General features: G+C 45.1%; 1 protein-coding gene across 1 annotated transcript; it reads right to left on the minus strand.

Moving 5' to 3' along the window:
* Positions 1 to 3,420: 3,420 nt before the first annotated feature.
* Positions 3,421 to 21,382, minus strand: IRF2 (interferon regulatory factor 2; the record flags this gene model as incomplete). The annotated part of the gene is made up of 8 exons (XM_010009655.1): positions 3,421 to 4,764; positions 6,101 to 6,147; positions 11,146 to 11,310; positions 14,838 to 14,949; positions 18,685 to 18,731; positions 19,895 to 20,071; positions 20,664 to 20,767; positions 21,325 to 21,382. Coding segments are annotated over 8 exons (1,022 nt in total), but the record flags the coding sequence as incomplete, so codon positions are not given.
* Positions 21,383 to 21,610: the final 228 nt, after the last annotated feature.

Raw genomic sequence — 21,610 nt, forward strand, 5'->3', positions numbered from 1 at the left:
ACTTTTCTCCTACCTGAGCCCCGCGGACAGCTTTTGAGGGGATCAGACTTTGCCAGAGACCTTGGTATCACAGCACCTTGCTAGCCAAGATCCCCTGAAGCGGCCTGCTTGAGCTGTTGAAGCACAGGGGGTGCTCTGGCCACAAGCCCTGTGGGTGCTGCAGAGAAGAGCCTGGCCCCTACCATGCTCAGGGCAATTTCTGCAGGCTCACCTGCTGACCACATCACAGAGTTGCACAACGAGATCAACTATGAGATTACTTGTAGTGCTAATGGACAGGCACCTGGTTTCCAGCATTCCCGAACCAAATCGGTGGTTGGGCCAACACTGACTTTTATGACTGTGTAGTTTTGCAAGCAAATATAATCAAACATTGCATTTCAGAATAGATGTCTGATGTCCCAGCCTGAAGAAATCCTCCTTTGTATTTACATCACCCTGCGGTTCGCCAACTGCTTTTGGTCTGAGCAAGTTGCAGCAGCGTCCTCAGCTTTGTGAGGTGGATATTCTCTTTGATGGAACAGCGTGATGGGTATGTGCTGTAACTCCCCTGCTTGGATACCTCTTGGAAAAGCCTCAAACATGTAAGCCCTGGGAAGAGGGGAGTTTACCAAGTACGCACGCCGTTCCCAGAGGTATGTCTGTGTGTCTCCTATTGCGCAGGGTGGGGGTTAGTGGTTTTGCAGCTCAGCTGCCCTCCTCGCAGGACCAAGCAGAGGGTGAGCCAAGTTACCCAGCCATCAGCATGCTGGCACCAACTGTCACATGGAACAACCAGAGGCAAGTTGTGACCACGGAACTCACTTTAACTATGTAAAGGTTAATGCATGGGTTAAACTGGAAATGCCTGCCTCTCCCTGTTAACTACTTCTAAGTTCCAGATGGCTGATGCTAAGAACAGCAAATCCTTCTCCTGGCAAGTGACAGTTTACATCGCAGACAAGCATTTATATACCTAGAAACACTTGGGTGGCTCTTGGGCAACCATCTCCTTACCCCAGTAACCAGCAGGGCTTGCTGAAGGCAGGCTCTCACCAAAAGAACACACAGAAAAGGCAGCTCAGACCTCACTCCTCTTTGTCAGCCCTGTAGGATGCCAAGCTCCATGTAGGCACCTGAGCGAGCCTGAGAGACTCAGAAAAAAATGTTTCACCATAAAGGGCAAATATGCTCTCTCTCTCAGATGGACCACAGTACTGAGGTCAAGGAGGATTTGTGCAAGAAGGTCAGACATAAAAAGGGGCTTTGCAGTTCCTACGGTGTGGAAAAAAGGCCTCTGAGATGCTTCCTCAGTGGCATGGGTGATGGGCGAGGAGCTCGAACTGCTGCTACAGACAAGGAAAGCCCACTGACTCTCACAGTATGTAATACACGGGACACAGGCGCTTGCCTGGAGGGCTGCAGAGATGTGCCAACATTTAACACAGCCGATCTGAATGGTGAGGAGCAAGCAGGCCATGGCAGACGTAAACAGTAGCCTTGCTTGCAGGAAAGCAAAAGTTTTGAGTCAGCTCTGTTTACTTGGGAAGATGCTTTCCAGTCCCCACACAAGCCTACCTCCAGGCTTTCTCTCGGCCTTAACTCTCAGCACTAAATCCAGGCTGTGCCAGAAGCAGAAGTCTCCTTCTGTCCACAGACTAAATACTCCTCAGAGGAGATGAGCGTCAGCACTTAGTTTACATTGCATGATGCTTTCCAGCCCCACGCGACTGAGCCTTCTCTTTGCCTGAGCGCTCAGACTCAGGCTGCAGCCCTTACTTTCCAAAAACGAACCTTCCCAAGAGGAGGGTTTGAGCATCAGCCCTCTCAAGCTTGGCTGCCCCTTCCCAGCCCCAGCACAACCACAGCTCTGGGCTTTCCCTTCTACCTAACCCAACTCTTCCTTCCTCACAACAAAAATTCATCAGGAGATGACTCCTCTCCAAGCCCCAGGTCTCCCCAGACAGCCCCTTTTCCAGCCACTCTCCACCTGCAGCTCCCAATCCCAACCACAACACTACCCTGATGGCCAGCCACAGGGCAGGGAACTCGCCACACAAGGCAAGGCTGGATGAAAGGGATTCATGAAGCCTAGAAAATTTCCTTACTTGAAATATTCAAGACTTGGTTTGATAGAGCCCTGAATAACCTCCTCTGATACACTGCTTTCAAAAGAAGGTTGGACTCAACATGCCCCAAGGGGTCCCTTCCAGCCCCAGCTTGTCTGTGACCCTATGAGATCCCTCCCTAACCAACAAGAGCCCATCATGTTAAAAGGGGGTAAGAGATGCTGATCTTTACCCGGGGAGTGTGGAAAAACTTCCAAAAACCAGAGCAAACTATGTCAAGAAAACATAAAAATAAACCCAACTGAGCCCCAAAACCAAGAAAAAGCAGCCTGCCATGAGCCTCATAACCCGGCTGGTGAAGGACTAGGGACGCCAGAGACTCACTGTAAGAACCCTGCGCGTACACACAGGCACAACTTCCTTGAGGAAGACCAAACCTTGTGGTCACTGGAAGGGTAAACACACAACCAAAGGAAAGGGACAGAGACCAGAAAGTTTACGTACCATGGCTATAACCAGTACTGCTTTACAGCCTCATTTCAAACAGTGCTCATGGCTTCCTCTTCTTCCCAACCCTAACCAAAGCCTTGTCTTCCCAGCCCACCAGGCTGTGTATTGGCTAGACTAAACTGCAAGTTTCTCATGGCTTTGTGATGAAATTTGGAATCCTGGCATCAGGTAAAGCACACAGCAATAGCCTACTGTTCCCCTTTTCAATAGCCAGCTGTGCCAGTGACATCCCGAAGTGTACAGCACTTCACAGAGTCCAAGGCACAGCCTGACCACCTCCACCACCAACTCTGCAAGCCACTGCACACTCAGTTAAATACTCAACAGCTTCCCTCAAACACCCAGAGGAAACAGAATTTGCCATCACACTGTAGACGTGAACAGCCTCGGGGAATGTCTATTTTACTTCTGATTCATTCCACTAATAAGGAGTTACTGCTTGACACTCTGCAAAAAGAGATTTTTCTGAACAAGGAAACTGTAAGCAAGCTAAACAGGTATCTATGAGGAACGGGGTAAGCACAGCTGAGGCTGTGTGTTGGGTGAGTGATGGACTTTCACAAGAGCTCTTCCATGAGGTGACATGCTCAAAGCCCAACCACGGAGTAACAGAAGAGGCACCCCAACTCCCAGCCTCTGCACATGAGGCCAAACTTGAGTACACCACCTTTAAACTCTAGTTCCTCCTTCTGCCTCGAGCTGCCTTGAGCACAGCACTTCCCACCCTGTTAGATGGGTACTCCAGAAGTTGGAAAGGCAGCTCACACTATTGCTCACTCCAAGAGGTCCATTCCCCTATCAAACCAATGCCATACAAGGCTTCTGAAAGATGAAAAAAGAGAGACCAACAAGAGCATTATTAAAAATTTAACTATATACCATATTTATTATCAATCCACAGGATAATCTGATTGCTACATGAGCTCATAAAAGCTATTTCACCTTTACAAAATTAAAAAAAAAAAATGTGCCACAAGGATGTAATAACTGCTGATAACCAAGGACTGAATCTTAAAATTATAAATTTGCTGTAGAAAAGATTAAAAAAAATTATATTCACTTTAGAATTTTACTTTGAATAAAATATTCCCCTGTATAAAAAATAAAAAAGCTTGCTCTGGTTAGAATTAGAGTATTTTTCTTCTTCTTTTTTTTTTAAATCTGGGAATTTGCATAATATCTCTGTTATAGGTTTCTTTTTTTTTTTCCTATTGTACCACGCGGCATTCAAGCATAGCAGATTAGAAACAAACAAGATAAAAGCAGTCTTAAAACATATGAAATCCACATGGGAAGTTTTAACTTCCTTTCCTTTCCTCTATTCTTTAAAGACACTTTAGCAAGAATAGCCTTGGAAAAGAATACAGGTGGGGAGGGACCTTCAGTGTGCCATTAAGTAGAGCAAGGTAATAAAAGGCCTTTTGTAAGTGCTTTCTTAATAAGGTGCAGAAGCAGACTGCAACGTTGCTAGTACTGCACTATGTACAATATTCACAATAGATTTTCTTTATTTAAAAATATTCCAGCTAGTTCACATTTTCTCTTCCATTCTGAGGCTTTCAGTTCCACCACAGCCTTGACAGCGAGAAGCGCAGCAGCACCACTTCCCTTGTGGTCGGTTGGTCCTCTTATGAAACACTGGAACCTGCGAGTGGGCCAAAGTTCTGGGGTTGTTTTCCTACGTAGCAACCTTGGAAATCCACCTGGGTTCAGGCGTACATACTGATGGCTGGAGTCCTGAGTTAAAAACACTCCGGCAAGAGGAGTCGGACACAGCAATGTTTTATATTGCCAAGGCTTTACCTTAGATTTGTCTTGTGTGCATCAAGGGATGAACCGAACGTAAAATACAAAACCAAACAAAACAAAGCTAAAAAAACACACTGTCGAAGGCTTAGCAGCTCTTGACTCTCGACTGGGTGATGTCTGACGTTTTCTTGATGACGCTGGCCCGTGTCTCGCGGTCTGGCCGGCTGCTGCTCGTGGAGGCTGTGGACATTACTTGTGGCAGAGGGATGTCTGTGAAAGGGGGCCAGGAGCTGTTGTAAGGCAATGGGCAGCTTTCTTCTTTGATGGTGACTTGGAGGTCAGGCTTGTTGGCTACAAAAGTTGCCATGCTGGGAAGCATATGAGAAGTGTTCCTCATTCCCAGATTGCTGAAATACTGTTTGCCTTCAATGTTTCTTTTCTGCCAATGAAGTCGTCCCTAGAAAAGTGAGGGGAAAAGGAGGGAAGACTATGAGCAAATGCAACTTTGAGAAGTGCTCTGACTAACAAGATGAAGAGAAAAACATCCACAAATTGCACAGGAATTACCTCATCTCTAAAAGCATAAGGTTTTTAGAGCCTCTGGCCACTGGCTTTGAATGTCTTTGCTCTCGGCCACTTCTCCCTTTCTGAAGTCGCGTGCTTAAACCCTGGTGGCTCTCCAGCACTCAAGAGGTTCTGCCCACCCTTCTGATGGAAAATAAAGGCCTTACTCCCCGTATGCCAGAGACAAAAATAGACATAGATGACTGAACACTCCAAATGAAAGCGTCTTCTCCAGTACCGGGGAGAGTATGCCCCTGCCAACAGGCAGGCAACAGAAACCCAAGATCTCTCAAGCAGCACCACCTGAACTGCCAACACAGGTGAGGACGCCAGGAAAATCACTGTCACTTGATGGTGTGTCCCCTATCACAAGGAGGAGGTCCACCAAGGAAAGATGTGCATCCACTCCTTTCCCCATCACATCTGCCACAATGGCAAATTCTGTCAAATGAGGTTTGAGGAGTCATTACTGGCGGTCTACATACAAGCTTCACCCTAACCAAGGCATGAGAGACAAAATCAAGAGGGTTAGCTGTACTGATACACAGCTGCACAACCTGCACTTCTCCAAGAATTCAGAGGCTTTCTGAGGGCACAGCAGGAGAGAGATTTGGAAGAGCCCTCCTGCAAAAATGCAGCTGCAGCACAGGGCTTCTAAGTGCCCTCAGGGAGCTCCTGGTCTCTAAGTACTTATTGAGATCAGTAGGTCAGGTCACTTGATGGCAGCCCCAAAAGGAAAGGCGAGTGCTGGTTTTGCATAGGATCTTCTCCACTGATTCCTTTCACCCAGGAATACCCAAATGAGTGCTCAGGAAAGCTTTCTGCCTCACATACCTCAAACATTCAAGTTGCATTTTGATTTTATGTGTAAGCATTTCCTCCAACTGTGTGAGTTCAGGTGCCACTTAAGGAAAACAAAGTGAGCATGCTTTCAACCAAGACAAAATTCTCACTACCCAGCAATGTCAATGCATCATATTAACAAACTAGCTGGGACTGTTGATGGCTCTCCAGAACATCTTATGATGCAAATTAATCTCCTTGGAGTTTGGACAGATGAGGTGGAAAGAACTTGCACAGATTCATTCTGTGACAATCATCTAAATGTCTGTCTTCCTTGAACCTTCCTGGATTGTTTTCTTCCCCAGCTATTGGGAAGGGGAAGAATACCTCAGAACATTGTTCTTGAGACACTGCTCCAAAGTGCTAAATTTCCAGAAAACTCTTACCTCTGCATTTTCTTCATCACTTGGAACGCTGTCTGTCGTTTCACTTTCTGTTAAACAAAATAAAACAAAAATGAAACTTGCACTATTCTATCTACAGTAGGAAAATCCACCTCAAGAGGCCTGATCCACTTCCAACAAGTAGAAGCAAACAGAGTCAAGCCAAACAACCAGAAAACAGAGAAGCATGGACCCCCTGCTGCACCAGTAGCAATCCAAGGGCTAGACGGCACAGCTGCGTTGAACAACTGGGGTAAATTCAGATGGTTATAACATTTAGCGAGGCTATACCCTGAACAAGACAGCAGTGGAGAGGGAAGTAGTAGATTTGTGCATTCTGAGCAGAGGGAAGAGCCTCTGGCAAGCGGGGATGCCCCCTCTTCCTCTCTTGGCAGCTCCAGGCCTGGCAAAGAGCAAAGTTCTGTCCAAATCCTTATTTTTATCTCCCTGCAAAACCAGCAACAACTCCACCCCAGAGGAGATAAGCGTGTTTTTGTTTCATGAGCTGTTATCTCAGCCTGCCGCCTCAAGGGCTTGTTGTGACTTCTGGTGCTCTATTACTGCTATACTTTGCTCTCGGTTCACTTCTGCCACCCATGCCTCGCCTCCCTAGCTTATTTCTCAACCCTTCACCCACCACTCAAGCAAGAAGGAATGCTGCTTTCTCCAGCCCCACCACCTTCACCCACTGCACAAGGCCTCCTTCACCATCATCACTTCAACCAGAGCGCAAACACAGGGGCACAGCTCCAGCAGGATGGCCATTCTCCTGCTGCCGTATCCCTCGCTTGCAGAGATGCCTGAAATCCAGGAATTTTGACAGCATTTTCAAGCCCACGTGTGTCTGAACACAGGTCTCCCAGTGCCCGAGGGTCAGGCTCCTGGCCCATGGGCTGTTTTAGAGTGCTGTGCCTCAGACACACCTGAGACAGGGCACAAACCTGTCTTTCCACAACTAGTCTGCAGTGATGGCTGCTGCCTTCAGCACAGCTGCCCAGTGCCCAGACCCTCACCCAGAAAAGTGGAGGCCTCAATTGCAGGTCCCCTTCAGCTTGTGCGGTTTTGAACCACTGTGTCCTGTTTCCTAGGCATCTCTCAGGCTACCGAGAGCATTTGGAAGAGCCCCGCCAGGGCTGAGCAGACAGGGTTCATCCACATCTTAAGCCGAAAGGAACACAGAAATTACAAGGTTGATGGAACAATGTGATGAGTTACTGTAGCAGGCGATGAAGCTCTCAAGTCCCATTTTCCACTCTCCATTCTGCATTACGCATTTGAGCCCACGCAAACTGCTTTGCACAGCCCCTGCATCCCTGTGACCATAAACCATGATCCTGCCTTCCCAGAGAGCAACCTGATGCTCTGCACTGGACATGAGTGCTAGGGGTGCATGGACTGTGCCTCGTGGATCGTGCCTCTGCACATCTTCAGAGATACTGGCAGCTCCTTGCCCTTCTCTCAGGCTAAACATTAGGTTTAGGCACAGGGCTGTAAATCAATAGTCAGACCTCAGGATCTAAACTGCACCCAGTCCTTCGGAGGTGAGGAAGCAGGCAGCTCAGCTACCCCAGACTATGACTTCCAAAGCCAGCACCTCCCCTTTGCCAGAGTCTCCGTCTCAGCATGCAGTAAGCAGAGGAGCAGTCTGAAATGTTGAATCTAACTGCAAAGTCCTGTGAAGTTAACACTCTGCAAGGCTTCTCGCTCACTGGCCCAGGTAAAGAGAGATGTGCCAGTGTGATTAATCTGGCTAATTAAGCCATACTGGGGGAAGGAAAGGCAGAAATTAATCTGTGCAAGGAAGAAATGGCCCCGGAAGTAGAATTAATAGGAGGAATCCACTCAGAGACAAAACCAGATATTCCTTGACATGAGGAAACGTGGCAAAAAAAAAAGAGTGATGCAGCTGAAAAGGAATCTATGCTTGGTGTTTATACATAACAAAATGCTGAGCAAGAGATAGCACTATAGTTAGCAAAGCCAGGGAAGCTAATCACTCAGGCATGGAAAGTTAGGCTATTTCAATCACAAAGATTATTTGAATCAGTGTCAAACACAAGAGGAGGCTGACAACAGCCTTGGTACTAAAAAAACGGTTTTCATAGACATCAGTGTAAATATGAGAAAACTCACAAGGGCCACTCACATTATTTGCATGAGTAACCTCAGAAAGGAGCTAGAGGTGGTTTTGAAATAAAACAGATTTATGTAGGACAGCTGAAACCTCAGGCTACTTTTCGTTATTGTCATTTCAGAAGAGCTAAACTAACTGTTCCTGCACAGCTGCTCTGGTTATACTCTTTCCTGCCATTCAGTGGTAGCACCTGACAGAGCAAGCAGCTCAACCCAACAAAACCATGAGCACAAGGCCAGGCCTCCTGCTGTTCTCATAAGGGTTTGTGTGGAACAAGCCAAGCCAGAAATAGTTACAAGATTCTCCTGTAAGTTTCAGGGTTCTAAGAAACCACAGACCCCTGTCCTCTCTCCTGCCTCAAGGACAAACGTGTGCTTCAGAAATAAAGATTCATGGAACAATTTGGGCTGGAAGGGACCTCAGGAGGTCTACAGCCCAACCTCTTGTTCAAAGCAGGGCCAGCTACAGGACAGGATCGGGTTGTATGTGACCTTATCAAGCCAAGTCTTGACAAGCCCCAAGGATGGAGGCAGCACAACCTCTCTGGGCATCCTGCTCCACTGCCTGACAGTCCTTGTGCTGAAAAAAAGTGACATTTTTTCTTGTACCCAGCTGGACCAAGTTCTCTTGATTCAATTTATGCCTGCTGTTCCTCATCCTCCCACCACAGACCATTGTGAAGAGGTTGGCTCTACTTTCTCAATAACATCCCTGAAGGTAGGGGCAGGCTGCTATGAGGCCTTCAGAACCATCTCTTCTCTAGGCTGAACAAGCCTCAGTCCCTCAGTATCTCCTCACAGAGTGAGTGCTCCAGCCCTTTATCACCTGGTAGCCCTTCCCTGCACTTGCTCCCATTCGTTCTTATCTTTCTTGGACTGGCAGGCTCAAGACTGGACCCAATACTTCTAAAGTAATGTAGCTACTGCTGAACAGAGGCCACTTCCCTGGCCATGTTCCTGAAAGCTGGCAGCCTTCTCTGTGGCCAGGGTGCTCTGCTGTCTCATGTTCAGCTCAACCACCTTGTGCAGACCTGCTCCCCATCCCATCAGCCCCAGCCTCTACTGCTGCAAGTGGCTCTTCCTTCCTAGGCACAGGACTTGGCATCTGTCCCTGTTGAATTTGGCCCATTCCTGCAGTTTCTCCAGGTCTCTGATGGTGGCCCTGTCCTCAAGCATATCGACTATTGTCCCCTCTTTGGTATCACCTGTAAACTTCACAAGTGTGTACTCCAACACCTCTTCTGCTCATTGATACATGAAACAGGACTTGTCCCAGGACTGACCCTTCCAGTACTCCACTTCTTACTGGCCTCTACGTAGAGTAACCAGAATCAACAAGAACTGCATTGAGATGCACTCAGAAGCATGTCAGTGGCTTGAAATCACCTCAGAGTTACCTGAGTTATGGGCTAGTAGGTCCTGGTGTAAGCTAGGACAGCTGAAAGCCACCAAGATACTAAGACAACATAAGAGGATAGCAGAAGTATGTCAGCCACGCCTCATTTTCTTTACGCAGGCTTGTTGCATTGACTTTATGGGAGGTAGCTCATGACTTACCCATATCAGGGTGGTTCTCGTGTCACCAGACCACCCCTCTCTATCATCCCAGCCCAAGCAAACACCATGACTTCCACAAGGCGCTGTCTCCCAGCCACTAATAGGTTAAAGCACCCTCATTCCCTGCCTCACACTTTGCAAAGCTCTTCTAAATGCTTTGGCCACTACAGACTAAACATACTGGGAAGCATAATGGTTTATTAACATGTGTGAGACTAACATTGGAGGCTATTCAAAAGAACATAACACTATTCACCCGGACCCAAAGATAAAAATTACTAAATACATATTTTATAAAAATGTATCTGGAAGTAATTTCAGCCTAATGAGCCAAAGGCATAACCACGTGTAAAATAATAACTGTCATGGGGAACAATTAATACTTAAGTTTGCCTAAAAATACGACCTTTGTGTTACTACCCTGTCTCCTGAGGCTTTCAAGTTAGCAACATGTTAAAAAAGGAAGGACAAGTTGGATCTGAAACAACTTGTACTTTCAAATGTGGCTTTGTCCTGCTTCCTATGGAAATAAAGCTTACACGATTGCTGGGACTCTATATAGCATGCCCACATGTGCATTTATGTCTGTTCTGCCCTAATACTGTCAGACTTGGATAAGGGATAAATGAGTGCCAAAGACTCTGAACTTCCTACCAATTTTATGAAAATAAGAGGGCCTGGACAAAAAAGAGAAACCATTAGCACCCCCTGACTGTGGGCAGGGCAAGGGGAAAGCTTGTTACCTCACCCCTTTTTAGATATCAGTGAACCCAGAAAGGAGGCAGACGTTGGTGGAAACCAGATGTTCACAGCTCTGTTGCTTGCCGGACCACTTGTTATCAGCCACTACATGGCTGTTCTAGTCTGCAGACTACTTGTAACAAGACAGATCTACTCCCTCAGGGCCCTCAGCTCCATGGCTACATTATACATCATCAGTGCAGCCCTTGGCGCTCTGTGTTCACCGTGCTAGGCACTGAGGAAACAGTCAGAGGAAAGGCAGAGAAGACCTTTAACCTTTAGTAAGTCAGGGGCAAAGGGGACACACTATATCTGCAGCACATAATTTGTACTGCTGGAAATGTCCCTCTAATAAAAGATGAGAAGACCTCTCTGAAGTACATCTAAAAAGGTTCTTTTTCCATTAGTCACAGGCTAAAATCTGCAGCTTATGTTTCCCACCTCAGATGTGCCCAGTTGTTTCCCAAGATGGAACCAGTAGAGGACTCTAAGTTTTTGAGGTGCGTTAAAAATGTAGAAGGTGGATGAATAGACATTTCTACCCTCAAAGAGCCCTTTTTCCCCCAGGGTCTTCCAAACAAAAAAGAGCTAGGAAAAAGAAATGCTAGGATGCTTACCTGCATAGGAGGAGACAGGGGAGATCTGTAGGGGGTACAGCTGGCTCATGCTGAGGGGCTGTTCATCACTTTCTGTTGTCACCTCTACTACCTGGCAGACATCAGGAGGATTGGCAACTATCACCTGCTCCTCGCTGCTGCCATCAAGGTGCGGCTGTCCTACAACTCAGGGTTAGAAATAAAAATTGATTACTCATCACACCTCAACCCCACTGGACCTCTGAGAGTCTGTCCTTGGAGACTGCTTGGTATGTGAGTGAGTCTTCAATACTGTCTCAGCACTTTCTTCCATGCCCAGCACCTGCTTTCAATGGGATTTCTAAAGGAAATCTGTGTGACTTACTTTTCATCGCCTTCAGAGACCTCTGTTTCCCCACTTGTGATGACTGAAAATGCCCAACTCTCCGCTGGCTCTCTCACATTAACACCCTTGAGCCCTCCTTGACATACCAGCTATCCAGAGGCTTTTGCAAGGAAGACCACAGCCACACTCCTCCTCCACCCAGAAACATGGTCTTACCAGAACATACAGACCACAGCAAGCTCTCCTGACCTGGGAAAGCATCCTCACCAAGAAAGATGCCAATGTCCCATGGCCTCCAGATGCTCCCATGTAAATTATGCACCACAAGACCAGAACTGGCATGCAAAAGCTGTCCAGATGGTCATCTAAAAGATGACTCTGATTTATACATGACATGAATCTGTGAAAATTTTCTCCTCTGATTAGATGATTATTTTCACTAATCCTTGCAATGCCACTGATAGTATGTAGAAAGACAGTTGTACCTGTAGTCTGTAAGCCCCATGGTCTGTGACAGAAAGCTACAGACTGGTTAGTTATTAAGAGAGGGTTTTCTTATTCCCCCAGGCACATGTTATTTAGTACCAAAGGAACATAATTTATTTCCACAAAATGAAGGCACCATGGATGCTTTGCAAATGCCCTGAAGTGCTTTGCAGACATTAGTTGTGCTACGCAACACCTTTCTGAAACAGGGGAATAAACCAAGGTACCAAGAAGCTACTAAGTAAAAGCGTAGTGAAATCCACTTCTCTGGAGCTGCTTGAGACAATTCCCTCTGTGTTGTACAACTACCCTGTCAGCCCCAGCAGTACGAACACATGACAACTGCATTAATCCAGCACAGAGGGGAAAGCCACTACTAGATCAGAAGAGCACATGGGGATGGAACCATCTCAGAGGATGGCTAACCTGAACCGACAGTTGTCCAAGAGAAAGGGAAGAACTACAGATATTTTTTCACTGGAACATAAAGCTTCAAAAGAAGCAATCTTCGTACTGACAAAATCTATACAAACATGGTGCTGTGTTGTTAGAAATTCACAGTTCATTTTTCTAGACCCATGGCTGGAAAAACGTAGGTGATGAAACCCAGCGGATCTTGAAATTCTTCTCTTAAGTGATCCAAGTACTCTAATTATTAATTTTTAAAAAGTCAAAAGATAGCATCTGTTCCTGGATAAACTAAGATACACATACACGCATGCACATGTATATACACACAATCATTCCTGCCTTCTATCTTCAGACAAGGCTAGAACATGACTTTCCAAAAATGACAGGTTTTTCTCTCATCGAAAAGCTGCCTATCATTTTGCTTTGTGAACTGCCAAGTAACCACTGGAAAATCCCCCAAACCTAGGTGTGTATTTTATTAAACAATTCCAGCATAAAGAAAATTACATACATACTAAATAGTTGTCGGTTAGGTTGTTGGTTTTTTTAAATTTAATCACTACAATTACTATGATTTCGTTCCAGTATTTTGTTTCCACTCTATTTCACCTTTCCTGGTTCTGAAACAACCAGCTTTTTATTGAATAGGGTGCAGGGGGCAAGAGCACAAACACACAGAGTTAATTTTTATCTGGGTGAAACTAATATTGTGCAACCCTCTCGGGGAATGACCAAGCCATCTGCACTGCTTTATCTTTCTCCTCAATACCTGATGAATTCTTACCCACCCCAAGAGATAACTTGCACAGCAAAAATTACTGCTCACTTGGGCAATATGCCACAACTTCCCATGAGCTGCATGTATGTCAAAAACACTGCAGGTGCTGTTTGCCTCTCCTCCCATCCAGCTGTCTTCCCTCTTTTCTGCGGAACAGATCTATTTTACTCTTTTCCCCCTGTTTACATTAAAATCCCAACTGCAATCCTAAATGAGGACTTCTCTCTCCAGCCTGGGTAAGCAGCACACTTCATAAGCCATTAAACAACACTGGATGACAGTTACCCACCCAAGCCTTGCTGTCCTGCCCCTGAAACTGGACTCTCTGAGTTCAGAGAAAAAACAATGCCCTTAAGGTACAAATTCAGTTCTGCTACTTGGAATCTCTTGCTTGGTTTCCACAACAGACCTCTGAGATGTTGACGTTGCCACTATGAGTCCTGCCCTGTAAATTGCTGCTGAGATCAGATTCTAAGGTGTAACACACATTCATCTCATCATAAAATCATACAGGAGTTTGGGATACACTGTACTGTAGAAAACCAAGGTGTCTGCAGCAAAATGACTGTTCATGGGCTTTGGGGAACACCACGTATTTTCCAAAGACTACTTTTAAATTATCTCTGTTTGACTTTAAGACTGCAAAATAAAGTAAAACTGCTCAAAACTTCTTCCCTGGGACTGCGTAGTGGCCTTGGGGGTGTTTCAGATTTCTTTATGAGTCAGTCAGTAAATAGGAAGCACTAACAGCACTACAGTGCTATTCCTTCAAGTTATAAAACTCTCTGTGACAGCAGAAGCAACAATTGTGTTCTAACACTCTTACAAGGCAACAGATGATTAAATGAACAGCCATGAAGAGAGGAAGACTACTCACAAACTCCTCAGCCACAAAAGCACTTGAGGAGAATGACTATGCAAAGCCCTGCAACCTATGAAACAGGGATCAAAAATAGTCACTGCGCATCTCTACAAGGAGAAGACTAACATATCTTTCAAACACTTTTTTGTCATATATAAAAGTGTAATTCTAGTAAAAATGGTATATGGGTCACATTTTTATGAGCCCTCGCTACTGAGACAACCTCAACCAAAAAAGAGCTGTCAAACCTCAGCCCAATTATTCTACTGAGAACCAATTATTCATGTGCTGAGATGACAGCTAATTCCTAATGTACTTGTTTCTAAATGCAGTCTTCACTGATCCTTGTTGCTAGCTCAGTGATACTAAGAACTAACTCTGCAACTGAGGTTCCAGTAAAAAAAACAAGTCCCTCGATCTCGTCTTCAGTTTTAAACTCCCAAATAAAATGGCACCCTATACAAACCTCTGCTCCAAGCAATGGGAAACCACCATCTGACTGCAGCTTAACTCTCACATGACATTGGCTACAGTGTCGTCACAGCTTAGGACTACCCTGTGGAATGAGTTCATGTCAGGAAAAGCCACCTGAGCATGTATATAAGCGCTTTACTCTGCAGGGGAACCACCACACTGCTACAGTGCTGCTCGCTGTCTCTGGAACGTGGTGGGGCTGACCTGCAAATCAGGATCTTGCGTAGCTCAGGCTAGTGAAAAATGGGTCAACCTGACTGTAACCATAGCATTCTCCAAAGTGCAAAATGCTGATGGCAGCTGAGTTTGGCAAGAGTCAAAAGGTGTTTGAAGTCACCTGTATGCTTAGCATATAAGAAAAGCATAGGAGTACTTACCTACAAAGTTCACTGTACTGTCAACTTCATTTTTTATACTGGAGGACAGGAAATAGTCAGAAGTGACATCATTTAGCCCATTAATCCCAAAAGATGATTCAACTGGCTCTTGCTAGAATGAAAACAGTACAGTTGGGTCAGGTTTGATTTATTTTAGGAACCTGGAGTCAGTTCATCTCTTTGTTCTGAGCCAGTAATAAATTATATCGCTTCTGCCTGCCGTTATACCCCCCACTCTCTGCTAGACACGGTCTTAGAACGACTATTTTGGTTCTCCAAGAAGAAGCCAGTCTACTTCATTTCCAAATCTTCTGCTTTGAAATGAAAGCTATTTTTAATTCTTGGATTTAAAGTGAGCCTTCAGAGAGCAAGAAATCAATGTGCTATTTACTACAAGAGATTAACATTTGCAACAAACAAGGAAGAAACACTGCTTTAAAATGATACTCTATTTAATATTCATCCTCATTCCCTTCCAAACATGCTGTATCTCTTACTGCTCTCTGAAAGCTTCTGTACAGCAATTACTAAATTCTAACCTTAATTTTTCTCTGCAGCAAGCCTGAAAGCAAACCAAAGTGTTTACACTAAATACAGCCTTTTAGATCGCATCAGAAACATTACCACAGGGCAACAGCGTTGGGAAAACACCACCTGTTCTACATAGACTGAGCTTTCCACAAGATACATCTCTGTAGGTCTGGTACACTCAAGCAGGAATCTAAAAAACTCCCTTCAGAATAGACACCAAAATGTGTAATTCCATAAACTCAGGATTTCTTTAAAAAGCTATAAATACATCTAAAGAATTATCTAGAGGTCCCTGGAACTGGGTCCCTTACAGGGTCATCAGTTACAAAGTCTAAAGTCTTCTGCTCTTTCTCTGGGGAGGCTGTGCCAGCCCTGCAAGGCAAGTTCTACCTTGCTGCTGACCCAGAGACACCTGCAGAAAGGTGGAGGGCTGCCAGTTGGATGTGATGCCACACCATGCTCATTTTCACGGCTCTAAAGCATTTCGGCACAGGCAGGGCAAATGTGAGCCTCAGGACTCATAGTGCCAGCCCTCCACAATACTAACCATATGAACTGTTATCACAGGGACAAAACAGTGGGGACAGCATGACAGGCCTTTCCCGGATGCCGCATGCTGTGGTTGTGATCCACTCAAAGTGAGCTGTCGCTTTGACACAAGTCTGCACCTTCCCAGCCATCAAGTGAGGCAAAAACACGCCAGGTCCCAAGGTCCCTCTGCACATCACAGGGTGCAAAGTTAGTGTTAATGGCAACTAGGTATTTGAGGAGCTGCACCGGTTGTGTCGACCCACAGGTCAAAGACCCGGAGAGCTGGAAAAGATAGAATTAGCTGCTATTGATCCACTGGGGATCACAACTGCAGACACAGCTAGGGTTGCGCACTGCAGCCCCAAGCCTCTGGCGTTGTGCAATGCTCCAGCAAATACAGCTGCCCCATGGGAATGCTGTGCACGAAGAACTTTGCTCAGCTTTGCCGAGGCTTGGTTTCTCTGAAGTTTATTTAGTAGCCCCTTTCGAGCTGCAGAAACAAATACGGAACTTGGGTGATGGTGCCAGATCAACGAAAGGACTTGGATACTGGCACAGTCAGTGTTAAATTACCTAAATTTCCAGTGTCCAGATGCCTAGCCTAAGCTAGATAGATGGGGAAGGGTGTCAGAGTTAAAAAATGTCTCAATGGGGAGCTGCATGCATAATCGAAAGGATACATCTAGGATAAGGGCTTGAGGCAGGCAGCTCAGTCCTTTGAAATGTTTCAAAGGAAAGAGCTTATTTTTATCTGGGCTACTTAAGACACTTATGACTTCTTCCCATTGTTAAGAACTCATTCTTTCAATGGAAAGACCCCATTTGCCCAAAAGCCCAGTGGTAAGAGGCATTTGTGAGGTAGGAAACCTGCTTGCAGCCCCCTCTGCCTAATGCAGAGCAGGGATTTGCTAAGACCCAGGTCTCTCACATCCACAGGGACAAGCAGTGAGTGCCCCAAGCATTCTGCTCAAGCTCAGCAAGGTCTGGCAGGGCTCTTCACCCTTGCAGTTGCTGTGGGTGCCCAAGGGGTCCAGCAATGGCAACCAGGGGGAGCTCAATGTGAGACTCTTGCTGCGCTCAAGTCCCTTCACAGATCTGTACTCAGATCCTCAGCTTCTCCCTCTGCTACTATTGCCCCATGGCTGTTACCAGGCAGATCATGGAGCAGAATCCCACGCATCTCCACAAAAGAGAGGATTTTACGGTAACTGCGAGATGTTCAATGCCAAACACACAACTCGGATCTCAGGAATTCACATCACCAAGCAAAGCAATTATAAGCAGCTTTCAATGCTCAGAAATGTGCATTTGCATTAGTTTATCCACCACCCTTCTCCACTCTGAAAGCCTTCAACATTCAATAGTCACTCTAACTAAAGCTGAGCATGGAAGGAGCCCCTGTTTTAAAATCCAGGCATATCTGGAGGCCAGTCCATGTATGCCTTTGTCAGAATAAGGGGGGACAGGAATACTACCTGGTCCCAGCTCAAAGTCCACAAGAGCCAAGTGGCCATACCATAGTCAGTGGCTGGTGAGCTGTATACTCATAATAGGTATGGCTGGTAGGTGTATGTGCCGGAGGCACAGCCAGCTCAGCTCACTGCTCCTGCATCACCTGGCCTAATGCTTCTGTGCGGCTCAGGGCAATCGAGCTGGAGCAAAGTGCTCCCAAAAGCTGTGAGCATCACCCCGTCAGCACCTACTCCCAGGCATAATGCCACATGTACTAATCTGACAGGCATCACCGGGACTCCCTTAGCAACGACCATTTGTGAGATTAATCTTAATGAAGAGGATGAGACCATTCGAGCGCTGCTACAGCTTTTCATGCATTTAATATTATGTTTTGACTAAAAGAAAGATTATGAAGGAGAGGAATTGGTGAAGTGCTACTGCCAGCTTTAGCAGTCATCACACACTGCTCTGCTCTGACCAAAGGAGTTTACTGGCTCCCTCTGAACACAGGCTACCATCAGTCACGTTATAACAAGCACAGGTGGCTGCATGACCCAGGTAGGATGGTTTAAAAGTGGTTCCTTCAAGGCAATTTAAAAATTGTGTTATTCTGACATGCCTCTCTGCAGCAGACACAGCTGCTATGTGCAACCCAAAGACAGTAACTTTACTGAAGACTGAAAGTCTGAAACCTTTGCAAAAATAGAAGGCAGACCAAATCCTGCCCATGTGTAATACTGACCACCTCGTAGAGGCGCTCACCTGCAGTGAGAAAGCTAGAAAACAGCATGCTTTGGAGGAAAGCTAACATCAGTCTGGGTCCATGCTCTGAACAAGCAGAAATCTCCAGCAATGACTGAGGAGCTCTTACAACTGAGGTCTTCTAACTGACAGAACAAGAACAGAAGGAGCAGAAGTTCTGAAAGAACTTCTCCCCCTTGCCTGAAAGAAAACGCATTTCCAATGCCTCAGGCACAGCAATTAATTGCTCCAAAAGGTAGCTCCATTGTTCAGAAGCATTCCTTCCATAATTACTGTATTTCTCCTTACACAGACAAACAAATGGCAAATGTATTGCTGCGGCTGCCAGTTTTCCAACCTCCAGGCATTGTAACACAAGGGCTGTGTCAACTGATGACGTCAGTCATGGCTTTAACAGCCGTCACGTTTTAAAAAAAACCCAAACATCCCATGTAACTGTAGCTACTTAACCAAACCACAAGCATGAGAGAATTGCAAATATCCACCGCAACAAACTATTTGGGCTATTAAAAAAATTTGCAACAGATTGTTTTCACAAGCTCTGCACTATTAAACAGCCACTTCTTACCTTAATTTGTTTGAATTTGTCATCCTTCTCAGGCTTCGTTTTTTTTCCTGCAACAACAGAGGAAGATTTCTTAAAGTCCTGTGTACCATGAGTTATCCTTCACACTTTCTATATTCACCAACAAATAGCCCCAAAACGTGCCTCAAAATGGTAGCACCTCCTAGGAAAGGGAGAACACACTGCTTAATTTTAAACCCCGCCTAAGGCCTGGGCAGTCAAAAATTCACCTTGAACATTCTGGCTTTATGGGTTTTTTTTAAGGGCTACAGAAAGGAACCATGATGGGGCTGAGGAAATCAAGGTGAAAAATGTGGAAGAATGCCAAACTAAGCAACAAGGCCTATTAAAAAACAGAAGGAAAGGGGAGAAAAATATTTAAAAGGGTATAAAGCAAAAGCTAAAAATATGTCTCATCACATTTGTGACACTCTCACTGTAGCTATAAAAAAAAAGGGAGACTGTTCATTAATTTAATGTGAAAGGAGATCACAATAAACTTCAACAAATATTTTTTGCAAACAGTTGCAACCTGGGAGGGGGGGATACATTATAATTCATGCACAAGTGTTTTATGCAATCGTGGTGACTTGAGAATCCACAAAATCACAGAGCTTACAACCTTCACACAATGTTGTGTGCCTTGGCAGACCCCAGTGTTGCTGCCCCTGCTCTGACCTGACGAGACCCTGATGTGGAAGCTCAGACTTGCTACTGCAAGCTCAGCTCTACCCCACTGTTTGCACAGACATGTCCCAGGAATTTTTCCCATCTCTACTACAAGATAGCACTGAGAATTAGAAATGTTTGCAGCCAAATTCTTTCGCTCTCACTCACACATAAATTTAGCCACACAGAAAGGGCATGTGAGAATATATACAGGGCCCAAAATACGTCAAGAGTTTTATAATAACTGGACTTGCTGTAGAATCCTCTCCTGCTACAGCTCCCATCTGCAGAATCTCAGCATTCACGATCAACTTTTCTAGTTCTCAGAACTATGAGAGGAATCCTACCACAGTGGGACAGGTTACGGTTCAGGGAAACTAACTGAACGTAGACCATTTTTCATACAGCTGTTAGGAAGTTCTGGGGAACATCAGGATAAAAATATTCAGCTTCACACAGAAGTAGAACTGGCACATTTTGCAGGCCCCACAAAAATAACAACGTCCCCACCACCATTTTCATGTTGACAAACTCTCCTCTCTACCTTTTTTGGAAGGTCTTTCAGATAATGGCAGCATCCGGTAAACCCTGAAGGCATTGTTTCCTTTCTTTATACTTTTGTCCTTCACTTCTTCTATGTCAGGCAGAGAGTTCATAGCACAACGGAAGTTTGCCTTCCATGTCTTTGGATCAGGTTTATCTACTCCTGACTGGTATTTTCCTAAGCAAGAAAAGAAAGTTAGGCACACATGACTTGCAACTGAAAACCTAAGGCAAATTAATAACACTGTAGGTTAACTTCAAGGTACCAGCCTTCGATTCCCTTGGCAAACATTTACACAATAGCTGAGGATACAAGAGAGTGTTGTGATCTCATTCACATGCACATTTCTAGGACCACATGTTGAACAAACAGTTTCTGCTCAAGAAAGACCCAGGACACTGCAGCTCGGATGTGACTGCACAACAACGTGGAAAAGCTTGCACAGCATTTACCTTTATTATGTCTGGCTCAAATCCATAAAAAGCCCAAGGGCCCAAGTCTACAAAGTGCTGAGTGTGCTCTACTGACTGACAATCTTGTTAACGTTTAAATCAATTAAGTTTTACTATGTTCCTCAAAGCAAATGACTTATGGCACTTCAATAAAGCTGGAGAGTATCGCAGACCTTGAAAAAAGCGCTTAGCTTCCCACAAATCTATAAACTTAGATTCACTTTCTGTGTGAGTAAAAGCAAAGACAAGAAAGAATGAAAACGTAACTTTAAAAGGGAAAACCATATGAAAATCTGTTCTGTTGAAAGTTCCAATACCTGTGTGAATTGCCCAGTTTCTAAATAAGGGAGCATCTTTTTCAACGTCCCACCCATGTCTTGCAGCATGCATCCAGGGAATCTGAAAAATCTTCTTCTCCTGGAAGGGAAAACAAACAGGAAATGCCAACACTGATTGACTTGAGGGATCTTCTGATGACTTTAAGTCACTTATTTAAAAGCATAGTTCCAGCATCTGCAAGTGTTTTGCTTCCTTCTAACTCAGTGCTGCTGCCACTGAAGTCAATAGGAAAATATCCACTAGCGTCACTGAAAGCAGAATACAGCCCTAAGTATATGAAATACTCAGAAGCCCCTTCATGAATGATGAGCCTGGCAGCTTTCCAAGCTGACACATGGACAAAACATGTAGTGCTGCACATTTCTAAACACTCAAACAAAGGCTAGTTTTGGCAGCACACTCTTATGATTAGAAAAATTACATCTGAAACTAAGCAACAATAGGAACACAGCAAATTCAAGGGATTTAGTATTCAGCTAGTAAAACATTAGCATGGTGAAGGAAAGGGGTCCCTCAAAATTATATGCCAAGCAAACAGACATATGAATCTATCAACTGTACACATCTCTCCAGTGGGGATAAAAAACATCAGACACCCATGCGAAGGGGTGGCATTGAAGACAGTTGAACGTATTTTACTTTAGAAACTTTAGGCCAAAGTGAAGTGTTTTTAAAGGAACCCAAAGGAAGGGTTTTTCTGAAATTATTTTAATACACAGCATGCAGTTAACTTAGGGCATGCCTTACGTAGTGGAAATATAAACTGAATCCCAAAGGGATCAGAAAAACTCATGAAAGATAGTACACTGGTGACTTAATGATGATAGTTTTGGGATGCAGCTCCAGCTCTGGAAGACCAATGGCTTTTAGAGCCTGAACAGCATGTTTCCTATACTCCTTCCACCAGCATTTAGCATACAGGATA

Source organism: Nestor notabilis, unplaced genomic scaffold, assembly GCF_000696875.1.
Source record: "Nestor notabilis isolate BGI_N333 unplaced genomic scaffold, ASM69687v1 scaffold28942, whole genome shotgun sequence".
Classification (NCBI taxonomy): domain Eukaryota; kingdom Metazoa; phylum Chordata; class Aves; order Psittaciformes; family Psittacidae; genus Nestor; species Nestor notabilis.